General features: G+C 34.8%; 1 protein-coding gene across 3 annotated transcripts in view; it reads left to right on the top strand.

Annotated features, from left to right (window-relative positions):
- The window catches only part of PJA2 (praja ring finger ubiquitin ligase 2), a 77,957-nt gene that overhangs the window by 20,830 nt on the left and 34,706 nt on the right, over window positions 1–22,421 (top strand). For all 3 annotated transcript variants that reach the window (XM_054589988.1, XM_054589987.1, XM_054589986.1), the window contains exons 4-5: window positions 667–1,711; window positions 19,369–19,554. In XM_054589988.1, coding sequence (XP_054445963.1) covers window positions 667–1,711; window positions 19,369–19,554 — 1,231 coding nt within the window. The remainder of the gene's footprint in view (window positions 1–666; window positions 1,712–19,368; window positions 19,555–22,421) is intronic.

A 22,421-nucleotide genomic window follows, 5' to 3' on the forward strand; every position in this document is an offset into this window, starting at 1 on the left:
AAAAATTTATAAAATATAAATGTCAAGTAGTTCTTAGTCATTTAAAATTTCTTATTCAGTGGTTGTTTTTCATTCATAGCTATAACATATCTAAAGTTAGCTCATTATTATAGCTGTAATACAGCAGTCCACTCTGGGGATAGAAATCTAATGTATAGCTAGAGACAGAAATATAATCTTCTGAATTTACATCAAACAAAATAGAGAGTCATTTCTGTTAGATCTATAATCTGATCTTATATCGATCATAAGTACTTCTGAAGTTTATTTTAATCTGCATGTAATAAAGAAGTTTAGTTTGAACTGCATGCCCCACCATTTGAGAGGGCAGTGACTTTACTTATGCCTTTTATTGTTTGGTCTTTCATTGGCCTCTCCTTTTAATGTCCTTTATAGAATGTTTTAGGTAATAGGATTTAGGTGGAAACCCTGCAAGTGACATCTAAGTGAGATGATATCCAGTGTCTACACAGTGGCATAAAGGAACTCACAGGGTAACCATTCTGCCCTCCAGTTAAGTTAGGGCACATAGAAGCGCCTGTCAGAGAAATTCTTTTATGTTTTTAAGTGGGTAATAATTGCTATGATTTCTACTTAAATAGCCAGTATTAAATCAGTTATCTAAATTAATCATTCTAACTATGTTTTCTTTTGTTTTCTATGAAGGTTCCAGTCCATTGGATCAAGTTCAGTCTTCTTTGCCCAGTGATCCTTTATTTGAAAACAGTGAAACAGGAATTCCCATTTGTGATACAGCATTGAATCAAACCATTGAGAGCAGTCCATCCTTTGCTGCAGTACATCATAATGGGGAAGGCAGGGAGAGCAGTACGAATCTTCATAATCACTCTGAGGGAGAATACACTCCAGGAGTTTGCATTGCCTCAAGTGTCCAAAATGGAATTGCATTGGTTCATACTGACTCTTACAATCCAGATGACAGACACGGAGAGAAGGATAATGACCGTCTTCAGCTTTCTGCAGAAGTTGTGGAAGGTGGTAGATATCAGGAAGCATTGGGCAATACAATATTTGAGTTGGAAAATGGAGAGGTAGAGGCATATACTGGTCTTTCACCACCAGTTCCTTCTTTTAACTGTGAAATACGAAATGAGTTTGAAGAATTTGATTCAGCGCCTGTAGTGAAGAGTTCTACTAGTGATACTGAGTTTGTCAATCAGAACAAACAGGAATTTCGAAGGTCCTCTTCTGAAGAGGAAGTTATCAGAAAGGAACAAAATAATACTAGCCAGGAGACACAGAGAGAAAATTCAACTGAAGATTCAGCCTGTGCTCTGGGGCATATTTGCAGTGAACAAAATACCAGGGGTAGGGACAACAACCAGGGAAGTTCTCCTGAACAGGTAGTGAGACCCAAAGTTAGAAAACTGATAAGTTCAAGCCAGGTGGACCAAGAAACAGGTTTTAATAGGCATGAGGCTAAACAAAGAAGTGTTCAGAGGTGGAGGGAGGCTTTGGAAGTTGAGGAAAATGGTTCAGATGACCTCTTAATAAAATGTGATGACTACGATGGAGAACATGACTGTATGTTCTTGGATCCACCTTACTCAAGAGTTACACAGAGGGAAACAGAAAATAACCAGATAACATCAGAAAGTGGAGCCACCGCAGGAAGGCAAGAAGTTGTGGATAACACCTTTTGGAATGGCTGTGGAGATTATTACCAACTGTATGACAAAGACGAAGATAGGTAAGGTCTTACTCGGTGCTTTGCCAGATTGTGTAGTGGGCAAAATCACTGTGCGTGAGAAACCATATGAGAAATATGGTTTCTTTCTCATATCATGGTATGTGTTGGATGAGCTCTCTGACATACTCAGATTTTGATTTCTCAAGTAGTCTTACTTTCTGAGTGCTAACCACATGTGCAAACTGGTGGTTTTTTGTAAACTTTTCTTTGAGGTGTTTTAGGAGTTTACAGAAATTAAAACCAGGTAGTAATTATTACCATAAGAGAATAGATACAAATTATTTTAATGCTTTGTATTTCAGTTATTAAAGTCCATGGTATTGTATTTTTAAAAATTCTGTGCTAAACCAGTCTGGGTTTAAAAGGTAATTAAAACCACAGAAAATTTTGATGGATAACATCGCGTTAATTTTGCCTGTACTTATTAATATCACCTGTTTCTTTATTCTTTCTATTGCTCCTTCTATCACTGTTTTTTTTTTTACTTACTTTTATTTAGCATTTCATTTTCATTAACAATTTTATGTGGTACATACCATTCTTTCCCTCATTTGTGAACGAGGAAACTTAAAGCACAAGAGAGTTAGCTAACTTCCTAAGATCACAGAGCTAGTAAGCCGTGGAGCTGGAATTTGAGTATCTGCTTATTGCATAACTCCAGACTCTGTGTTCTTCACCACTACAGTTTACTGTTTTCAATAGAACGTGTAACTTATAATAACCATTCTGGTTCCTCTTACAAATGTAGTATCCCCCCCTCCCCCAAACTGTGAGATGACAGAAAGCAGAGAGAAATGGAGATTTCTTTGTCTAATCGCTGACTTTTCATCATTCCAGAATTCAGATGTCCTCTTAAACTAGTTGTAACCTGAACTATGCTCAATTACAGTGTAATTTTTAGATTTTATTAGTTTGTGGAAATAATTCACTTTTTAACTAGAAAGTACTACAAAAGAAGGAATTTAGAATATGAATGCACTTTATGTATTTTATTTCATGTCATAAAATTAATAAAATGTTTTCTTTTTTTCTACTTAAAAAATAAATTTGTTAGGGTGACATTAGTTATAAAATTACAGGTTTTAGGTATCCAATTCTATAATACATCATCTATATATTATAATTATATATTAATATTCTTTGGACACATGAATTAAGTAACTTGTAGAAACAATGGAAATACAGTTTCTACACTATCATGGAAGTTTGTAAACTTTAAGAGTTAGCAGACAATTATTTATATAACCTACTGTTTTTTAAGCTAAGGGTAAATAAAGGTAGTTGAGAACTTCTGCCTGACTTATTTCTATTTTTTTCAGTTTAGGTCCACAGTCTTTTGTCCAAAATCCACAAAGTTCTAGAAATGGATATTGGCAGCAAAACCTGACCTGACTTATTTGACGGCAGATCTGGGTCTGAACTAAAATGAGGCCTTTTTCCCAAGTATTTATGTATTTTGTTGCAATAATATGAGTGCTTGATTACTGGGTGTTGGCTTGGACCCCACTGGGAATTGTTAGATTGTGTTTCTAAATCTCAGGGAGGAAAAAAAATCTAAATTCCAAAACATATTCAGCTCTAAGATTTTTGGATTGGTTTGTGAACTCTATTATACCTCTAGGTAACTATTAAAAAAATAAAACACCAGTTTTGGGTAGCTTATCTTTTTAAAAAGTATAAAATTGTTGCATTTCTTTCTCCTGACATTTTTTACTCTTTAAAGAAAATAATTTGGCTGTACTTTCTCCATTGTAGACACACTAATCAAAAATAAAAACCTCTTGTTTGCTTTAAATAGTCAGGCCTAATATCATGTAATGAAGTTGAAATTTTATGCTATTTGCTAACCTAAAGAGAAAGGGTAGTTTTCTTGACTCTTGGTTTTTAAATTGATTCTTTTTGTAAATAGAAGGGTTTTCTTTCCCTAAAAAAACTCTGGGCTTTTTAATGGTTTATATAGCAATATATTAACATATTTATTTATAATTTTTTCCTTAAGTGAAATGTCAATGAGAAGGAGGGACCCAAAAAACACAGAATTAATCCCCTGGAGGGGGTGCCTCTTGTAGTACAGGCTTCCCCCACTAGGGGAGTGTTGTAGGAACCCACCTGTATCAGTCGCCACTTGGTGTCGTTGTTAGAGTCTGCTTTTGGCCTCAGTGAACATTCTTGGAAGACTTTTTCAGTGCACTTGCCCATTCCATGATAGGTAATTTATCTGCACATCTGCCCACATGGCTCTGAGTGTTCAGCAGTTTTTGACCAAAACTGGCCTGACCTCTGTACCCCACCCTCCCTATTCACCTGACCTCTCCCCCAGCGACTTTTTTGTTTCCCGGGATTAAAAAAGTCCGAAGGGAAACATTTTGCTGATGTGGAAGAGATTAAAAAAAAAAAAAAAAAACTGCAGAAGCACTAAAAGGCATCAAAATCAGCAAGTTCAAAAACTGTTTTGGGCAGTGGGAAAAAATGTCTCCATAGGTGTATTGCATCAAATGGAGAGTACTTTGAAGGTGACTGAAGTTTAAACATGTGAGAATAAATAAACAATTTTTTACAAATAAATTCTGCGGTTTTTTGGGTCCTCCCTTGTATTTTGAACAATGATAGGTTTTGTTTTTTTTTTTACAGATGGAATATGCAGATGAGAAAATCACTTAAAGTTTTCTTTCAGCTTTTTATTTTATTTTTTTATGCTTACAAATTAACATTTGATTTTTTTTTTAAGAATGGGTTTGAGGAGTGAAATGTTATTCTTTTTTTTTTCTTTTTAATCTCTTTTTTTTATTTTATTTTAATTTATTTTTTCAAATACGTTTGTCTCTGCCAACCCCCCACCACTTTCCCTTGCCCCCTCCCTCCTTCCCTCCCTCAGCTCTTTCAGCTTTTTAGTAATATATTGACTTACAGAACCTGTAGTTGGGTGTGCTTAAATGATGGAACGAGTTTTAGAGCATTTTTTAAAACATATTGTTCTCAAAGATAATGTTTCTACCTAGGATTCCACTAGTGTTTGCATCTGTAAGTCTTTAGATATCTTTTAGGATCTCATTTCAATAGTGGCTACAATTTTAAGGAGTAATTCTATATTACTGTTTCCAGTTCCTCCGCCTTTACTCCTTGCAAAAGATCACAGTTGACAGATGCCTTTTAATATGGTGCCAGATAAAGGTTGAAATTTAATATTTTTACACTTCTCTTTAGTTTCATTTTGCTACTTGTTTACCTACCTGATGTTTTACTGTAGTTCTGCTCAGTTCTGATATTATCAGGATGGGGAAATGAGAGAACACAGTGACTCTACCATAAGTATATTGAGAAGGAAAGTGCAAATAGCTTCTGTTTTGAGCCTGTAATATTTGGGGTTTCTTGAATTTTCACTGCTTTGTAAAACTTAAAGATGATGCACTTGAAAAATTTTTTAAGTATATTTTATTGATTATGCTATTACAGTTGTCCCATTTTTTTCTCCTCTTTATTCTCCTCTGCCCTGCACCCCCCCTCAGCATCCTTCCCTCCTTAGTTCATGACCTTAGTTCTTAGTTCATGATCTTAGTTCTTAGTTCAAAGAATATAAATTCTTTGGCCTTTCCGTTTCCTATACTATTCTTAACCTCCCCCTGTCTGTTTTGTACCTACCATTTATGCTTCCTGTTCCCTGTACCTTGTCCCCCATTCTCCCCTCTCCTCCCCACTGGTAATCTTCCATGTGATCTCCATTTCTGTAATTCTGTTCCTGTTCTAGAAGTTTGCTAAGTTTGTTTTTGTTTTTGGGTTCAGTTGTTGATAGTTGTGAATTTGTTGTCACTTCACTGTTCATAGTTTTGATCTTTTTCTTAGATAAGTCCCTTTAACATTTCATATAAGGGCTTGGTGATGATGAACTCCTTTAACTTGACCTTATCTGGGAAGCACTTTATCTGCCCTTGCATTCCAAATGATAGCTTTGCTGCATAGAGTAATCTTGGATGTAGGTCCTTGCCTTTCATGACTCTGAATACTTCTTGCCAGCCCCATCTTGCCTGCAAGGTTTCTTTTGAGCAATCAGCTGATAGTCTTATGGGAACTCCTTTGTAGGTAACTCTAATTTTCTCTTGCTGCTTTTAAGATTCTCTCCTTAGCTTTAATCTTGGGTAATGTAATTATGATATGCCATGGTGTGTACTTCCTTGGGTCCAACTTTGGGACTCTCTGAGCTTCCTGGATCTCCTGGAAGTCTATTTCCTTGGCCAGACTGGGGAACTTCTCCTTCATTAATTTTTCAAATTCTCACTCTTCCTGTTCTCCTTCTGGCACCCCTATGATTTGGATATTAGAATGTTTTGAGTACCAGAGATTCATAAGCCTCTCCTCATTTTTTTTTTAAATTCTTGTTTCTTTATTCTGTTAAGGTTGAATATTTGTTTGTTTCTTCTGCTCCAAATCATTGATATGAGTCCCAGTTTCCTTCCCTTTACTATCGGTTTCCTGTATATTTTTGTTTATTTCACTTGCATGGCCTGCCTTCACATTTTCCTCTGTTTTGTGACCATACTCCACCATTTCTGAGAGCATCCTGATTACCAGTGTTTTAAACTGTGCATCTGATAGGTTGGCTATCTGTGCATCGCTTAGTTCTATTTTTGGAGCTTTGATCTGCTCTTTCATTTGAGCCATATTTCTTTGTCTCAGCATGCCAGTTAGGTTGGAAGGGGCAGAGGCTTAGGTATTTTCCAGGGTGGGGAAACCCACCCACATTGCTGCATTGTGACCCTGTCTGTGGGGGAGGGGTCAGAGAGGGAACAGTGCAACTTGCTGGGCTCACCCCACTTTCAGTCATTCCCCCACTACCCACAAGCAAATTGGGCCCTTTTGGTGCTGATTCCTGAGTGGGTGGGTTTGTGTATGTTCTGGGACCCTGTGGGTCTCTCCAAAGAACTCTCCTGTGAGGCTGGGAGTTCCTTCTGCCGCTGCAACCCCCACCGACTTTTACAGCCAGAGGTTTTGAGGCTTTCTTTTCCTGCACTGGAACCCTGGGTTGCATGGTCTGTTGCATTCCCCAGGTCTTCCTCCGGTGTGTCTGCACACAAATGGGGGACTGCCCGGTCCACCTGTCCAGTCCTCCAGCCATCGCCTTACAGTGCATCTTTTCTGCCTTGACTGCCTGCCCCTCCTACTGGTCTGGATGAATATTTCCTCCTTAACTCCTTGGTTGTCAGACTTCCATACAGTTCAATTTTTCTGGCAGTTCTGGTTGTTTTTTTGTTTTTATATTTGCTGTCTCTTTGGTTGTGCAAGGAGGCAAAGTGTATCTACCTACACCTCCATCTTGGCCGGAAGTCAAGGTTAGGGATTGAAAATAATTTTTTCAAGTTTGTATTACAATATTTTGTAACGAAATGAACTCCCAGATCAAGAACATAACTAAAATTTACTGTGACATATGTAGGAATTCTGGCCACTTTAGAAATATATAGTGTATATATTCTTTATAAGTGGAAAGGTATTTTAATGAATACATGACCCCTTTTCCTGAAAAATTCTGAATGATCACTTAATCACAGCTGAAACATTACAATCTGCAGGATAAGCATTGCAGCTGGTAGCTTTGCTCAGAGCTGTTTGACAGGAACTGAGCACCGTCTTATTAAATTAGAACTGCAAGGGGAATTTTAATAGGCAGTGTATAATTACGAGACTTGGAATTAGACCAAAGAGCTAAGGTTAATACCCTGCTCTTTTGAAATATACCCTGAGAACTTTAATAACTGTTTGAGTACAAGATCTTGAGTTTAAGAGGATCTTTTAGCCATTCCGGCACATTTTAACCTTGGGCCTACCTGTTCTGAAGAGAGGTATGCCATCTCCTAACCATTTATTATAGCTCTAGAGGTTTCTTCCACCGTTTTTGTGTCCCTAGTCCTTAACCTTGCTTAAAAGGTTAAAAAAACCTTACCTAAGATTAAAATGTCGCGACAGCTTTTTGTTGTTGTTGATGCTGGGAGAATAAAAAGAATAATAGCCATTTAGTTGATGTCAATTTCATATATTCAGAAAAGACTTACTGAATCCTCCTAATGTCAGACATTGTTCTGAGTATTCTTTAATGCAAATAATGATTGCTGTTTCCCTGGTGTTCACCTACCTTAGGTGGAAGACAAGATATACAGATAATTATCATGAGACTAAATTAAGCTCCTTTCCTCTTCTATATTGAGTTAGTTAAAGGCCATGAAGAAAGAGCTCCTCGGATGTTCCCGTATACTGACAAATAAAACATCTATGAGCAGCCATGATAAAGATCTTAAAACACATGTTCTAACATTTTTGTCCTGTTTCCAAGTTCATAGAAGCTTAGAAGGGGTAAATTAGAGGTAAACAGCTTTGTTCTTCAGGCATGCTAAGGAGTTACAGATTATAATAGTCAGATATTAAGGGAAAGAACCAAGAAGTTATAATAGGCAGGCACAATTCAATAAGGACCCTATGTGGGCCTTATGAACTAAAATAAGCAGGCTTGTATATTTAAACAACTTCGATTTGTATCGCTATGTTACAACACAGTTAAATGTTAACAGTGGTTCCATGTCCTAGACTGCATAGATTATGTTCCGTATAGTATCTTTGAAAATACAAAGAATTATATGTTTTAACACAATTTCAATCCAGAGTATTTTCAATAAAAATTTTAAAGTTTTTTTTGATCCTGTACAAGTCAGGTAACAAAATTACTTAAAATTTCCTCACGAGGCTCCTATATAGTCGAGTATTTATGCATGTGATAAATGTCAGGGAAGACAGACAAACCAGTTCCTGGAGGGATTTAGTGAAGTAGTTGTTTTTGGCAGGTTTTACTTCTAGATCTTATTTCTACCTAGGATTTGTATATAAAGTATTTGTCTAGAAATCACATATAATCTCATTCCATATGTGAAAAAAGGTTTTTTGGTTAACATTTGTGTAAAGAGTGTAACATTCTAGTAAGTTACAGTTGTCTGCTGTGGAACATAGCTCTAAATGCTAATGGGAGACAATACTAGTGATAGACCATAAGAAAATTAGAGAGATTCTTAGTTTACTTTTTACTTTGAGAATTTAAAATGTTTAACCCATGTACTTTTCTAATTAAGAAGAGATGGTCCTTAGGCCAGTGCCACAATTATTTTGTATACTATTTGTTCTGTTGCTTACTTTCTTTGAAAACTTATTTTTAAATTTGTTCTCTTTTTGCTTTTTCTTCCATACACTCCTGTCACTCTTAGTAGAAACTTTGTCTCCTGCTTTCTTGGAGATACAGGAATAGTTAAACATGAGTTTCTTGTTTCCCTCTTCTCCATATTAGAGTATCTCAATATCTAGTCCTATTTTTAATTTTTCCGGTGAAGAGAGGTAACTTCTCTAATTCTGTGCGTACGGTCATGTCTGACACCTTACTTTTCCTGTTATCCTTATGCTGAGGTTGCTTCCCTTTTCCTCTCATTCTCCAGTTTTTCTAAGTCTGGGGAAAACCTTCACTTGACCTTGGTCCCTCTATCAACTACTTGCCTGTTTGTTTTCTCTTTCATTGCTGAATTTTCAAAATAAATGTTCCACATCCACAGCTTCTATTTCTTCTCTATCCACTTTTTTTAAATGCCTCCTGTCAATCTAACTGTCAATATTACTTATCTGTTCTGTAATGTTAACAGTTGACCTGCCCGTTTCCACAGTCAGTTGACTTTTCTCAGCATTCATTTTCTGTGACTACAGTACTACTGCTAAGCTGCTTGTTCCCCCTTTCCTGCTCCGCAGTTTCTTTTCCATTGACCTATGTCGCCCCTGGACCCTCAGGATTCAGCAAATTTTTTTAAAAGATGACCAGGGGTAAATATTTTGTGCTTTATGGACCAAAAGATAAAAACAAGGATATTTTGTAGGTACTTAACTACTTCCTTTTTTTAAAAAATAAAATCTATTCGGGTGACATTGATGAATAGGAGTATATAGTTTTCAAGTACACATTTCTGTTGTATACTATCTGTATACTGTATTGTGTGTCACCACTCAGAGTCAAATCATCTCTGTCACCATGTATTTGGCCCCCTTTTCCCTTTACTCCCCCTCCCCTTTCCCTCTGGTAACCACCATACTGTTGTCCGTGTCCATGAGTGAAATCATATGGTTCCGAGCTTTTTCTGACTGACATATTTCACTTAGCATAATATTAGCAGGGTCCATCCATGTTGCAAATGTATTTCATCTTTTCTTATGGCTTAGTGGTCTTTCATTGTATATAGGTACCACATCATCTTTATCCTGTCCAGACAACAAGGACACTTTGGCTGTCTCAATATCTTGGCTACTATGAATAATGCTGCAGTAAGCACAGGGGTGCATATATCTTTGTGAATAAATGCTTTCGAGTGTTTTGGGTAGATACCCGGAAGAGGGATTGCTAGGTCACGGGAACTCTAAATTTTTTGAGGAACCACCATATTGTTTTACATATTGGCTGTACCAGTTTACATTCCCACTAGCGGTGAATGACGGTTCCTTTTTCTTGACAGCCTCTCCACCACATGTAATTCTAACCTGTTTTGTTGATAATAGCCATTCTAATAGGTATTCATTGTAGTTTTTTAAAAATTGTTTACACTATTATAGATGTCCCCCATTTTTACCTCTTTTCCCCGTGTCACCAAGCCCCTGCCCTCTGCCCCAGCCTTCACCACATTATTGTCTTTGTCCATGGGCTTTGCATATATGCATATATCCAGATACGTTCTTCGGCTAATCTCTTCTAGCGCTCCCCACGCCTCCTCCCCTCTGAGATCTATCAGTCTGTTCCATGTGTCCATGCTTCTGGTTTGGTTTTTTTTGTTTTTGTTGTTCGTTGGTTTATTTTGTTAATTAGATTCCACATATGAGTAAAATCATATAGTATATTTGTATTTCTCGGACTGGCTTCTTTCACTTATCATAATATTATACAGGTCTATCCATGCTGTTGCAAAGGGTAAGAGTTCTTTTTTTGTATAGCTGCATAGAATTCCATTGTGTAAATGTACCACTGTTTTATATCCACTCATCTACTGATGGTCTTTTAGGCTGTTTCCAGACCTTGGCTATTGCAAATAATGCTGCTATGAACATAGGGGCGCGTATATTCTTTCTAATTATGTTTCGGGATTCCTAGGACACATTCACAGAAAGTGGGATTCACAAAAGGCAGTTCCATTTTTAATTTTTTAAGAAAACTTCATCCTGTTTTCCACGGTGTCTGTACCAGTCTGCATTAGCACCGACAGTGCATTAGGGTCCCCATTTTGATTTGTATTTCCTTAATTGCTAGCAAAGTTGAATATCTTTTCATGTATCTGTTGGCCATTCATATGTCTTCTTGGAAGAGGTATCTGTTAAGGTCATCTGCCCATTTTTTAATTGGTTCATTTGGTGTGGAGTTGTATGAAATCTTTATATGTTTTGCATAGTACCTCCTTGTCAGAGCTGTTGCTTGCATCATTTCCCATTTGGTTGGCTGCCTTTTTGTTTTGCTCTTGGTTTCTTTTGCTGTGCAGAAGCTTTTTAGTTTGACGTAGACCCGTCCATTTATTTGTGTCTTTACTTCCCTTGCCTTTGAGTTAAATTCATAAAATGTTATCTGTGACCAAGGTCTATTAAGTTTAGTGCCTACGTTTTCTTCTAAATAATTTATTGTTTCAGATCTTATATTTAGGTCTTCGATCCATTTTAATTTTTCTACATGGGGACAAACTTTAATCTAGTTTCATTCTTTTGCATGTGGCTTTCCAGTTTTCCCAGCACCATTTATTGAAAAGGCTTTCTTTTTTCCATTGTGTGTTTTTGGATCCTGTGTCAAATATTATTTGCCGTATATATGTTGCTTTTTTTTCCTGGATGCTCATTTCCTTTCCACTGATTTGCGTATCCATTTTTCTGTCATTGCTGTGCTGGTTTGATTATTGTAACTCTGTAGTATAATTTGAAGTCAGGTAGTGGAATACCTCCAGCTTTGTGTTTTGTTTTGTTTTTTTGTCCTTAGGATTGCTTTGTCTATTCAAGGTCTTTTGTGGTTCCATACCAATCTGATGATATTTTGTTCTATTTCTTTTTAAAAAGTGACATTGGGGTTTTGATGGGGATTGCATTAAATCTGTATATTGCTTTAGGCGATAGGGCCGTTTTAACTATGTTGATTCTTCCAATCCATGAACGTGGAATATCTTTCCATTTTGTTGTGTTTTTTTCATTGTCTCTTAATAATGTTTTATAGTTTTCAGTGTAGAGGACCACATCCTTTGTTAAGTTTATTCCTAGGTATTTTATTCTTTTGGTTGCAATTGCAAAAGGAATTGTTATATTCATTTCTTTTTCTGAAGTATCATTGTTAGTATTAGGAAAGCAGTGGATTTTTGTATCCTGCAACTTGGTTTATTGTATATAATAGTTTTTTTGGTGGAGTCTTTACAAAATCATGTCATCTGTAAGTGACATTTTTACTGCTTCCTTTTTCAATTTAGATGCTTCTTATTTCTTTTTCTTGCCTGATTGCTCTGGCTAGAACTTCCTGGGCTGTTTTACATAAGGATGGTGAGAGTGGGCGTGCTTTTCTTGTTCCTGATTTTAGAGGAAAAACTTTCTGTTTTTTACCATTGAATAGGATAGCTGAGGGTTTGTCATAGATGGCCTTTTTTATGTTGAGGTACTTTTCTTCTATACCTATTTTATTGAGTGTTTTCATCACATGGATGTTGTATTTTATCAGATGCTTTTTCTGCATCTATTGATAAGATCATATGACTTTGTTCTTTGTTTTGTTAATGTAGTATATTACATTGATTGATTTGTGTATGTTGAACCATCCTTATGCTCCTGAAATGAACCCCACTTGATCGTGATGTATTGTTTTATTTTTTTGATACATTATTGTATGTGACTTGCTAGTATTTTGTTGAGGATTTTTGCATTTGTATTAATCAGAAATTGGTCTGTAGTTTTCTTTTTTTGTGTTATCCTTGCCTGGTTTTGGTATCTGGGTTATGCTGGCCTCGTAAAATGTGTTGGGAAGTATTGCTATTGCTGCTTCTTCAGGTTTTTGGAAGAGTTTGAGAGGACAGATACGAGATCTTCTTTGAATATGTGGTAGAACTCACTAGTGAAGCCGCCTGGTCCCGGACTTTTATTTTGGGGGAGGTTTTTGATGATGGTTTCAATTTCCTTACTGTTATCAGTCCATTTAGATTTTCCAGATCTTCATGATTCAGTCTAAGAAGGTTATATATTTCTAGGATTTATTTATATATTTTAGGTTATTGAATTTGGCATATACAGTTTTTCATAGTATTCTAGTATGATCCTTTGTATATCTGTGATACCTATGGTAACTTTCTTCTTTCATTTCAGATTTTGTTCTCTTTTTTTTCCTTAGTGAGTCTATTTAGGGATTTGTCAATTTTATTAATCTTTTTAAAGAAGCAGCTCTTTGTATTAATTTTTTGTATAGTCTTTTTGCTTTCTGTGTCATTCAGTTCTGCTATAACTTCTACTGACTTTGGGTTGCTTTTGTTCTTTTTTTTTTAGTTCTTTATGATGTAATGTTAGGTTGTTTACTTGAGATATCTCTTGTTTATTGAGATAGGCCTGTAATGATATAAACTGCCCTCTTATTGCCGCTTTTGCTGCATCCCAGAAGTTTTAATATGTCGTTTTGTTGTTATTTTCATCTGTCTCTTTATGTCTTTTGCTCTCACCTTTTATTTCTAATTTGACCCAGTCATATTTTTAGTAGTATGTTGTTTAATCTCCACATGTTTGTGGATTTCTTTGTTTCTTTTTTTGCAGTTGATTTCTAATTTCAAGGTTTTGTGGTCAGAGAATATGCTTTGTATAATTCTTTTTTTTTTTTTTTTTTATTTGTTGAGGCTACTTTTGTGACCCAGCATATGGTCTGTTCTTGAGATGTTCCATGTGCAGTGGAGAAGAATGTATAATCTGATGTTCTGGGATGAAAGGCTCTGTAAATGTTAATTATATCCACTTGATATAATGTGTCACTTAAGGCTGATATTTCTTTATTCATTTTCTGTTTGGATTATCTTTCTAGAGTTGTCCGTGGTATTAAGGTCTCCAACTATGATTGTGTTTTTGTCTGTTTCTCCCTTTAGTTGTGTTAGTAGTTGCTTTATATATGGTGCTCCCTGATTTGGGTACATACATAAAAAGTGTTATGTCTTCTTGATGTAGTGTCCCCTTTAACAGTATAAAATGTTTATCTTTGTCTCTTGTGGTTATCTTGGGATTTATTTTGTCAGATGTAAGTATGCTACATCTGTTTTTCTGTGGATGTTATTTGGTTGGAGAAACATTTTCCACCCTTTCACTTTGAGCCTAACTTTGTCTTTGAAGTTTAGATGTGTCTCCTGAAGGCAGCATATGGTTGAGGTTTGTTTGTGATCCAGTATGCTACTCTCTGCTTTTAAATTGGTGAATTCAGTCCATTTACAGTTAGGGCAATTATTGATGTATGAGAATTTTCTATGGCCATTTTATCCTTTGTTTTCTGGTAGCTCATTGCCTTTATTAGTTCTTTCCCTTTGTGTTTCTGTATGTTGTTTTTGTTTGGTGGTATTCTATGCTTCTTTCCTTTGTTCTCTTTTAAAACTCTTTGTCTCAGTTTTTGTTGTTTTGTTTATCAGTACCATTAGGTTTATGAAAAAAAAAGTTTCATATATACAAGAGTCTTTTTTTTCTTTTGAATGCAGCTGATCTCCATCCTACTTTGCAAATTCAGATATTTATCCCTTCCCCTTTTATGTTCTTGTCACAAATTATCCCTGTTTATGCTGTAAGTTTTTTTGTTATCTCATAGTTTTGTGACCTGTTCTTCATTTCAAGTAGAATAATCCCCTAAAGTATTTTCTGCGATGACGGTCTTCTGGTGATAAATTCCCTTAGATTCTGTATGTCTGGAAAAAACTCTTTATCACTCCTTTATATTTAAAGGATAGCTTTACTGATTATATTATTCTTACCTGGTAATTTCTTTCAGTAGCTTAAATATTTGGTTCCACTTCTGCCTTTTAGAGTTTCTGCTGAGACGTCTGATGATAACCTAATAGGCTTCCCTTTGAGTTTATAGCTTACTTTCTTCATTTCCCTGGTGGCCTTGAGAATTCTTTGTCATAAATGTTTGACAGTTTTTAGTACAGTGCGCCTTTGAGAAGGCCTCTTTTGGATTAACTAAATGTTCTGTTTGGTTCTTGATTCAAGGATCTAGTCCTTTCCATTATCTTGGGAAGTTCTCATCAGCTATATGAATAGGCTCTCCATTTTCTTCTTCAACCTTTTTAAAATGCAAAAAACCACTTCAAGCTAATTAAAAAATGGACCGTTGCCTAGTTTTGGCTCGTGGGCCAGGGAATAATTTACTGACCCCTGGTGTAAAAAGAGACTAAGATTAAAACTAATTGGATAACCAGGTGGCTGATACTGTCATTTAGTAAGACAAAACAGAGGATGTAGATTTTCTTTGGTAAAGAAAAGAGGAAAACGGTGGTCTGCTGGAGGAAATCCAAATGAAAGGTCAAAGCAGCCAGCTTATATAATGAAGGAAGTAACTCACCTGTATTAAATGTTCATCCTCTTCCAAAAATTGTGCTAAACATTTTATCTGCAGTGTTCATTTAAACATCACAATGGACCTGAAAAGTAAATATTAATATTCTCATTTTACAGGTGAGGGGAAAAAAAGTGAGTTTAGGGAAGTTAAATGCCTAGGCTTGTGTCACTAGTAAGAACCAAGCAAGGATCCTAACCAAGTCTCTCTGACTTCGAAGCATTCTCTTACCAATGTGGCTTTTCTCACTGGAGATGAAAAGGAGGCTCTCATAGATGGCACTTTTACCTGATATAAAATATGTAAATAATATATTTTAATTCTTCAATAAGGAAATTGCTTGTAGTAGGTTCTTTCCTTTTTGTTCTTTATAGTAAAAAATCTTAATCACAGTTGCATAGTCTCCTCTGAGTTATCCCTATGAGCCAATTTGGATTTTGAGAGCATTAAATTAGTAATAGACATTAAGTTTGAAAAGTGTCATAGATAAAGAATGTTCAGAATGAAATATTTATAGGAAATTGTTCACATATTACTTTATATCACTTTTATCGCAAATGCGTATTCATTTTTGGAACATACTTTAAAGAGGATTAATTTTTGGCCCGTTTCAAAAAATAAGAACTAATGTTACTAAAAGTTCTCTATTTAAAACCAGGCAATTGCATAGTCTTAGTTAACTTCCAAGAGCTTACAAGTACTTCACTATTCAGGCTGATCTTCTTGGACACTTTTCTGGTCATTACTGAAGGAACTGTGATTCTGTACTTAGGAAAAATGCCTTTAAATGCATTGTTAAAGCAGCAGTTGTGCCGTAGTGAGAGTGAATAAAAAAGAGGTCTAGTCCACGAATTAACTGAAAAACAAAAGAAATAATTTTATAGGAGAGGATTGTGAAGGAATGATCTGGGTCTGAAAGGGAAAAAGGGGTGAAATGATTGTGAAGATATTCTTGATAGTAGGGTAAATGGTTGTGGCGAAAGTTCACATTTGAAGGACCATGTTTGGAATAGAGAATTTATGTATGTAACAAAAGAGTTGCATGTAAGGATGTACTAGTAACTGGGATCAGATTGTAGGAAGTCGTAAATGCCATTTGAAGTTTAAACTTTTTATTGTTTACAGGCCAGAATTTTCCAAAGTGAGGGAAATATATTAATTGGTATATAGACAAGAATTATTATTTACCATTATGTATGTACTTTAATGGGAATCAGAATAAATATAGCTAGTTCATCAAATTTGGAATTTTATGGCTGTTGCTTAGGAGGTGACTAAATGTATTAGTAAAAAAATGTTGTTAAAAAAAGATTTTCTAACAGTCATTGATGGTTTATTATTTACCAGACATTATTAGAAAGTTTTGTATATAGTACAACTCATTTACTCCTCACACAAACTCAGTGAGCTGTTGGATAATATTATATTTATCTGATAAGTGAAGCAGTAAAGGCACAGAGAGGTTAAGTAACTTTTTCACAGCCAATAAATGGTAGATTTGAATTAGGCAGGTTGACTCCAGAACCTGTGTTCCCAACTATTGTACCTTAGTACACAGTATTAATGTGCAACTGTAGAAAAAAATGTGAGGACTGGGCAAGTAGCTTAAGTTTGTGAAATACTGATTTAGTGAAAAAAGAATTGTTGAGGGTTTTAGAGTAATATTATAAATTTACTATTTGATGTAAATGGAAGTGATAGTGATATTCAGAATGCATTTTTAAGTGAGTTGAGAGAGTGGATTAAATTTAGGGACACCAATTAATAATTGGTTAAGGTCTGTTTGGAGAAAAGCAGTTGAATGAAGGATTTTTAGGAAAAAGGAGAAAAAGGAGCCAGGATAAAAGAGCCATTGTACAGAAAGCATGTAAGATTATAAAGGACTTAATTGTGGGGGGGTTGTGAAGAGACAAAGATGTTTTTTCCAGCTTAAAAACAGGGTGATACCATTAGCAGTTACAAAATGCAGGAAGGGACTTACTGGCAGATGAATTTTGTTTTAAAAATACAACTTTTGAAAAGGAGCATGAAATATAAAAATATTTGGTAGGCAGTTAGGGACTGTGAACGCTAAGTATGGTAGTCAGGGCTGATTATTCAAATTAAATTAAATTAATTATTCAAATTAAAACTACTAATTATTACACCCAAATTATTATCTTACCAACCATACTCAAACAGACCTTACTTTTGCCAGATCCTGTATTCTAAAATTATCTACTTAGAGGTGAGGGTTATGTATAATAAATAATAATGATAGGGGCCAAGGGTCTGCAAATTTCTCCTTAAAGGGCCAGATATTAAATATTTTAGGGTTTGTTAAGACAAAATGAAAGATAAACATGTAAAAAGAAGTTTTCAGCTTATAGATCATTTTTTAAAAGCCAGCAGAGCCAGATTTGGCCAAAAGGCTGTGGTTTACCAATCCTCGACATAGACTTCTTAAATGCATTGACTATTGATGATAGATAATCTTTTTCTATTAAAACTTGGAGATAGCCTATTAATTATTTCATTAATCCAGAAAAATTCAGAAGTTTATATGTTAACTTTCTGAACAGAATCATACTCTGAGTGAAGTGTTTACAAAATGAGGTTTTCTTTAGTATGTCAGAAATTCCCACAAATTAATATAGAAATCCTAATTGTTAAAGACATATCAGAATCAGAGTTGGTAACTTAGCTTTAAATTTCAGAAGCTTCAGGTCACAGAAACTAAGCTCAATAAGCTCCTTTAAAACAATAAGCTTTAAAATAATAAGCTCCTAGAATCTGCTTTTTTTAGATTTTGATGTTAAGGCAAGCCTAGAATTGGTTTACTTGACCTTAGATTATTCTTTGAGTCACAGAAAATTTTACAGGTATTTTATTGCCTTTTATTTGCTGTTCTAGAGCTATATTGCATTCCTTTGCCAGCATGTTTGTGCCCTGTTGCCCATTGTTTATTGAAAATTGAATATTGATTTTATTTTTCTACTTTTTCTAACATCTCAGAGCTTAGATTAGTACTGCTCTTTGTTAATAGCATTTTGATGTCTTGAGTTCATCTACTTATAGATGGAGGAATTCACTGACTAGTCTAGATATTAAAGATATAGTCATCATTAAATAAAAGATAATTCCTTACCAATTATCATTTCTTTAAAAAAAAAACAACTAAAATTTGTTATTTTTTGGTTTCTCAAAAGTCAGTGCACACAAGGAAATCTTTAAGGGATTCTTGACCAGAATGGTTGATACATGGTTAGAAGGGACATTTAAGATTTATTTTTAACATTGGTAAGTTACATTTTTGCCTTTGGTAGTATGACTAGTGTTTTAAGAGTAGTTAAATATAACCAAATTAACCAAAGTTAAATATAACCAAAAGTAATTTTCTGTGGTTTCTAACCTTTTTATTTTATGTTTTGTCTCTTGAATTGAAATATATTCAATATCTTGTGTTCACAGTCCTATCAAAGAACTTCACTAAAGATTTATCAGTACTATTTCATATGAATTTGAATCTCTCTTCATTTTAAAGTCTCTGAAAAAGATAGTTAAGCTTTTAAAACAGGAGAAATTTATTCATTGAGGATATTTCATCACTTTATCAATATATATTTAGAAGCTGTTTTAGTCAGGCCAGGTGATTAATAAATCTTATTATCATTTATTCCAGATAGCATTTAATTTGTAATTACCACGTTATGTTTAAATTTTTACTAAGAAACATGTCTAAAGTATGAAAACGTATATCTAAGCACCATGGAATTATTTACTATAGTGAAGAAAATAAGTTGATAATTCCATAACTTATCATATGCTATATTCATTTGAAAAAGTTACATTCTGCTGAATATATTTATTTATTTTTAAAATATTTTAAAAATTGATTATGCCATTGAGACAACTGTAATAGCATAATCATAAAATATATTTAAAGATAAATAAATAAAATATTTTAAAAATTGAATCAGCACCTGATGAAGCATGTGCAACATCCGTTGTCCACCTTATACCATGGTGCCTGGTTAAGACTCCAAATGACAAATGCACATATATTTCTGTTCTAAATTTGCAGTTCAGAATGCAGTGATGGAGAATGGTCTGCTTCTTTGCCTCATCGATTTTCTGGGACAGAAAAAGATCAGTCCTCAAGTGATGAAAGCTGGGAGACTCTACCAGGAAAAGATGAGAATGAACCTGAACTGCAGAGTGATAGCAGTGGTCCTGAAGAAGAAAACCAAGAATTATCACTTCATGAAGGGTATGTTTAACAGTGAAATTTATTATCTTTGTATGTACTTTACAAGAGTGCTGCACATGACATTCAAATGTTGGGTGTGCTGTTAATTGCATTTTCAATCCCATTGTAGGACTAGTATGTTACATAGAACAGTCAAATCGAAAGTACAAGTAATTTCAGTATCTTCTATTGAGATACGGTATGTGTTTCTACTTTGCTTTATTAAAGAAAACTTGGTTATTTAAAAGATCACTTTGGTTGGGTTAGGTGTGAGTGAATTAGAGCTGCCATTGCATACAGTGGACGTAATGGCAAGGGAGAAGCGGCAGCCTCGGTCATGCATTCACAGAAATAGAAGCAGTTGTAAAAGTGAAACATTAGTTGAATGTCTAACGGCATTAGATGATACCTTCAGAAATCAGTGCTTAACAGTAAACATTTTTCTCTTTCTCAAACTTTAATGGGAATGCTTTAGTGCCAGGGTTGTCAAACTTGCACTTTGAAGGGCCACATAGTAAATATATCCAATTCTATCAATGTAGTGTAAAAGTAGCCATCAATAATATGTAAATGAGTGTGCGTAGCTGTCTTCCAACAAAATTTTATTTATTTAAATAGGTGACAGGCTAGAAATAACCTATGGGCCATGGTTTGTCAACCCTTGCTTTACCCCACTAAGAATGATTCTGGCTTTTAGGTTGATTTCACACACACAAGCTGTTTCTTAATTGCACTAATGAAATACCCCCCTGTTGTTATTTTATAGATTTCTAGCAGGAATGCTTGCTGATTTTATAAAGTCTTTTTAGCATCAGTAGAAATCATCATAAAGATTTTTCACTATTGACCTAATGATCACAAGTAATGATTTTACTAGATTTCTTAATATTTAATTGCTCTTCTTGATATAAACCCACCATGATCATGTAGTCATGGTTTATGGTTACAGTGAGCTGCTGGATTCTGTTTGCTAATATTTTACGTAGGATTTTTATATTGAGACTCATTGTGTGAATTGTCTCGTTTTTTGTCTTGAAAACAGTTTTATAATTGTTTTGCTAAAAGAATAGGTTTCCCCTTTTTTTGAATCCTTTCATGTTTAAATAGCTTATTTATTCTTTTAAATGTTGTTAATATTTGCTCATGTAAACTTTTAGGCTTGGTAACCGAATATCTCTGATAATTTTTTTCTATGATAATTAGTTGGCTCATATTTAGTCTTTCATGGAATCTATTTTGGTCCATATGTTTTCTTAGGAAAAATCTTTCAGTTTGGATTAACATTAAAATTTGTATTTCTCACAGCATCTAAATTTCCAGCTTAAAAATTAATTCCTTTAGAAAACCTGAGAGTAAAATATATTAGAAAATCTGTGAAGGAAGAGATTTACAAATATCATTTGTTTTGAAAGTGGTAGATTGTGGTGGAGTTTTTTGCTCTTCCAAAATATATTAGAAAATCTGTGAAGGAAGAGATTTACAAATATAATTCGTTTTGAAAGTGGTAGATTGAGGTGGAGTTTTTTGCTCTTCTGATTTTATGTTCTATCATCTTTAATCACAACTTAGTTTACTGAGTATTATTAAGTGGTTCATATGTGTTTATGATAATAATTATCATTTCATTCAGCAGATATTTTCTGAGCATTTAACATTTGCCAAGCATTGTGCTATATCCTGGGATTATATCAGTTAACAAGACAAATAAGATTCCCTGTGAAGCTCACATTATGGTGCAAGACACAGATAATAAACAAGATACAGACATGATAAGTCACAAACCGTGATGATTACTGTGAAGGGAATAAAACACTAATTTCATAAAAAGTAACTGATAGCAGCCTATGTTAATTATAGCATTCAGGGAGGACTTCTCTTAGGAATTGACTTCTGAGCTGGGATCTGCAATATGGGAGAATTAGCAGTTGAGGAAGAGCTCTCTAGGCAAAAGCAAAGGTCAGAGAAAAGGTATTGAAAAGGAAAGGGCTATGCATGTAAAGGAGGTGGGGCTGAAGTGAATGAGTAAAAAGAAGAATGATATGAGATGAAGTGGGCAGGAACCAGACTGCAGGATATACATATAGCATCTGGAAATTATTCAGAGGTCAGTGAGATTTTAACTGGAGAAGTAATTCATCTGACACACATTTTTAAAAGATCACTCTAGTGTTAATGTGGAGATTGAGTTGGAAAGAGACTAAAGGGCTTTTGGACTAGGAGATGATTAATAGTGAGGATTTAGAACAGTAAAGAGGTTTGAGAATATTTTTGAGTTATAAATAATAGAATGAATTGGGTATAAGATGAAGGAGAATGAGGAATCAGTCATGACTGGGTATTTTCAGTTGAGCATTGGCTAGATGTCACTGACTGAGATGAAGTCTGGGGAGAGAAATGCTAAGTAGGAACTCCTTTTGGGAAGTTTTAGGTGTCATTTGGACAGACATGCTGTGTAGATGGCATGTAGGCACTTGGATATTTAACTTTCAAGTTTAAGGAAAATGTCCCGATTGTAGTTAAATGTAGATATTTGAGTATTAAAAAAACACATTTGTGAGTCATCAGCTGCTTTCATTGATGTTCTACAATAATAAAACTCAATAATTTGTTTACAAGATAAAAGTGGGAGGTGAGGAGGACAGAACTAAAGCACTGGGCAGCAATAATATTTAAGTTGACAAGGGGGAGACCAGAGTTGAACTGTATTGTTTGGGAGAGGGCTGAAAGTTAACTTTTGACAAGTTTAATTTGTATAGCAAAATTTCAAGGGTAGCCACTGTAAGAGTAAGTATGTACTGGAAACCAATAGAGTAGGAAAAAGGAATTAAGATATGGAAAATGAACATTTAAGGTCATTTCAAATAAAAGTAAAGAAAGGAATAAAAAGG

Source organism: Pteronotus mesoamericanus, unplaced genomic scaffold, assembly GCF_021234165.1.
Source record: "Pteronotus mesoamericanus isolate MK-2021 breed Mesoamerican mustached bat unplaced genomic scaffold, CSHL_Meso_final scaffold_167, whole genome shotgun sequence".
Lineage (NCBI taxonomy): Eukaryota > Metazoa > Chordata > Mammalia > Chiroptera > Mormoopidae > Pteronotus > Pteronotus mesoamericanus.